This window comes from Montipora capricornis, chromosome 10 (assembly GCF_036669925.1).
Source record: "Montipora capricornis isolate CH-2021 chromosome 10, ASM3666992v2, whole genome shotgun sequence".
NCBI lineage: Eukaryota > Metazoa > Cnidaria > Anthozoa > Scleractinia > Acroporidae > Montipora > Montipora capricornis.
Genome location: NC_090892.1, coordinates 45,265,799 through 45,268,298, shown reverse-complemented (window position 1 = coordinate 45,268,298; position 2,500 = coordinate 45,265,799). Strand labels below are relative to the sequence as shown.

The following is a 2,500-nucleotide window of genomic DNA, read 5'->3' as shown; positions in this document are numbered from 1 at the left end:
GTAGTCTACAATAATTATTAATTAGGGAAGTGAAAGATGCTCCCATCAGGAACAAGGCCACACCACAATACTGGAGACTACTGTACATTCCCCACTCTATTCAAACTCTGAATGAATTCGTTAACATCTCATGCTACATGTATTTGATTTTGAGCAAGGACTGTGATGGAAACTTCCATAAACACAGCTATGAGAAGTTAGAACAACCGCAAATGTATTTTGAAAGACAAGTGGCTGGTGGATTTCAGTGTCATGGCTTAGAAGAAGATTTCTGACCAAGGAAGGTTGATGTTTATCCCTTTGACTCCTGGGGGTGAGACTGAATAGATTTTACTCTGTGTATTGCCAGTTGATTTTACTCCTTGTCAATGGCAAGCAGTTCAGGAGTCAATGGGTTAACACCTGCTACATCCACTCAACCTTAGGCCTAAACGCTATGCTTTTAATAGATGATGTGTAAGCCTAAGGTTAGCATTTCTGTAAAGGTTTGGGTTGTTTCAGCTATGGTACTGCTCACCCCCTACCCCCACCCCAAGAAGAGACATGCCAATTAAGATGGGCTCTATGTTTAGCGGTTTCCCTATGCTAACAAGATTAACAAATTATGTACTGGTCACAGAAGTTGCAGCATCCAATAATTTATCAAAGATGTACAGTAGAGATGGTAACAGTTGAAACTGAATCTTTTCCTTCAGAAAATTCTGTCCAACTTGTGCTATCTGCAAGAAACTGATAGTCGCTTCAAAGGTATGCTGTGATTCTGCCTACAACTAGTTTTAGTAGTAAACAGGTAACAAATACACATGTTTAACTCTTGGTAGATTGTCCTTACAACAGCAAGCAACACAGCTCCACAAGGTTGAACTGAAACTTAATACAAGGGGCCTCAGATAAGGAAAGAAAGCCAGATGAAAACCCTCAGAGCGGGATTGAAGAACAAATTTAACCCCACTTATGCCATCAAAAACAAAAAAAACAGGGACATCCTACTTTTTGTGTTATAGAGTGTTTTCATTCACGTGATCAGTAACCTTGTTTTTCCACCGAAACAAAAGAAAACGTTTGCATGATAATAGAGCTCAATTCCCGGAGGATTAGTTGGGGACACCAACATGGCCACCTTGACGTCACATGAAAACACTCTATAATCAATAGATAATATTAATTATTAAAAAGTCCTTTCCAGAAATAAATCATGAGTCTACTTTTACATACAGGAATCTGAGGAGTTTATCAGAGTGGCCTCAATGGGAAAAGATTTCCATCTTGACTGTTTTCAATGTGAGGTATGTCACCTGTCTTTTCTCTGGTCACTGATATTCATTTCAGCCTTGAATAATAGGAGTGATCTAGCACATTTGGCGCTCACAGCATTTGAAGACTTTGTTAATAGCCTGACATTGGCAAGGCAGCAATCATCACCACAAGGGTTTCTGTTAGAAGGCAAAGGCATTAAGCCAGCCAGGAATGTTCTTTCCCTTTTCTTGTTTTGAGCTCAGACACTCGAATTGTCCAAAGCTTTGCAACTTTGGGCTTCTCACTGTTGCATCTGATTGGCAACATACAGTAATTTTTGATTTTTGAAACCAAGTGAAAAGTAACTTGATAGGCTCATATGGTCTATTCACCTTATAATATGCAAGTATATTACATGTATGCTACAACACAGCATGTCATTAATGCATCACCAAAGTTGATAGTAAGTCTTTTACCCGCTCTCATTAATTTTTTGCAGGATTGTGGAGTGCAGCTTGACGTAAACAAGAGACAATGTTATCCACAAGACCATCATCTTTTATGCCAAAAGTGCAGGGAAAAAAGAACCCCAAAATATGTCTCACCTTTCGTTACACCACATAATTCACCCTGCAACTCACCAAATGTGACACCTCGTTGTCTTCCACTTGGAAGACCACACATTTCACGTGGCAAGCATTTTAAATAACTTTAAAATCATAGACATTTGTTACTCCATCCTTATACTGTGAAAACTCATGAATAGCATCATTTTGCTGAAATATTGGGCTCAAAATTGTGGGTGCGGCTTATATACGAGACCATTGATTTCAGAGGGAGTAAACTGGCTTGTATGAAGTCACAAATAACACTAAAAACCGATCACTTCAACACTGACCTCTCCACTGTTTGCAAGAAAATATCACACTCTTCGGGAGAACTCATGCTCAAGGCAAATGGCCGACTGCTTTGTTGCCCTTTATTACTTGCATGGGGTGTTTGTCCATGGGGTTGTTAAGTTTAGCAACACATTTGTCTCCGAATCGGTGGCTTTCATACGTCTTTATAAACATGATATACATGTACATGCATAGCTGATGTTCATGTTGTTTACTGATCGTGGAAACGGAGCTTGGTCCAGACTTCCTTCCATATATGACTGCGTGATCACTAAGCAAGCATTTTGTGTCATTCCCTGCACTTCGTCTTAAAATTTCGTCGTTTTTATTTCAGCTTTAGGCTTTAACAATGAATGCAACTGTTG

General features: G+C 39.4%; 2 protein-coding genes across 3 annotated transcripts in view; one reads left to right on the top strand and one right to left on the bottom strand.

Annotated features, from left to right (window-relative positions):
• LOC138018712 (chromosome transmission fidelity protein 8 homolog) overlaps positions 1-2,500 on the bottom strand; it is a 13,928-nt gene that overhangs the window by 754 nt on the left and 10,674 nt on the right. The gene's annotated exons all lie outside the window — the stretch shown is intronic.
• LOC138018711 (Wilms tumor protein 1-interacting protein homolog) overlaps positions 1-2,500 on the top strand; it is a 14,593-nt gene that overhangs the window by 11,599 nt on the left and 494 nt on the right. For both annotated transcript variants that reach the window (XM_068865394.1, XM_068865393.1), the window contains 3 exons: positions 696-747; positions 1,218-1,286; positions 1,736-2,500. The exon at positions 1,736-2,500 is cut by the window's right edge and continues 494 nt beyond it. In XM_068865394.1, coding sequence (XP_068721495.1) covers positions 696-747; positions 1,218-1,286; positions 1,736-1,945 — 331 coding nt within the window. In that variant the 3' untranslated portion in view covers positions 1,946-2,500. The remainder of the gene's footprint in view (positions 1-695; positions 748-1,217; positions 1,287-1,735) is intronic.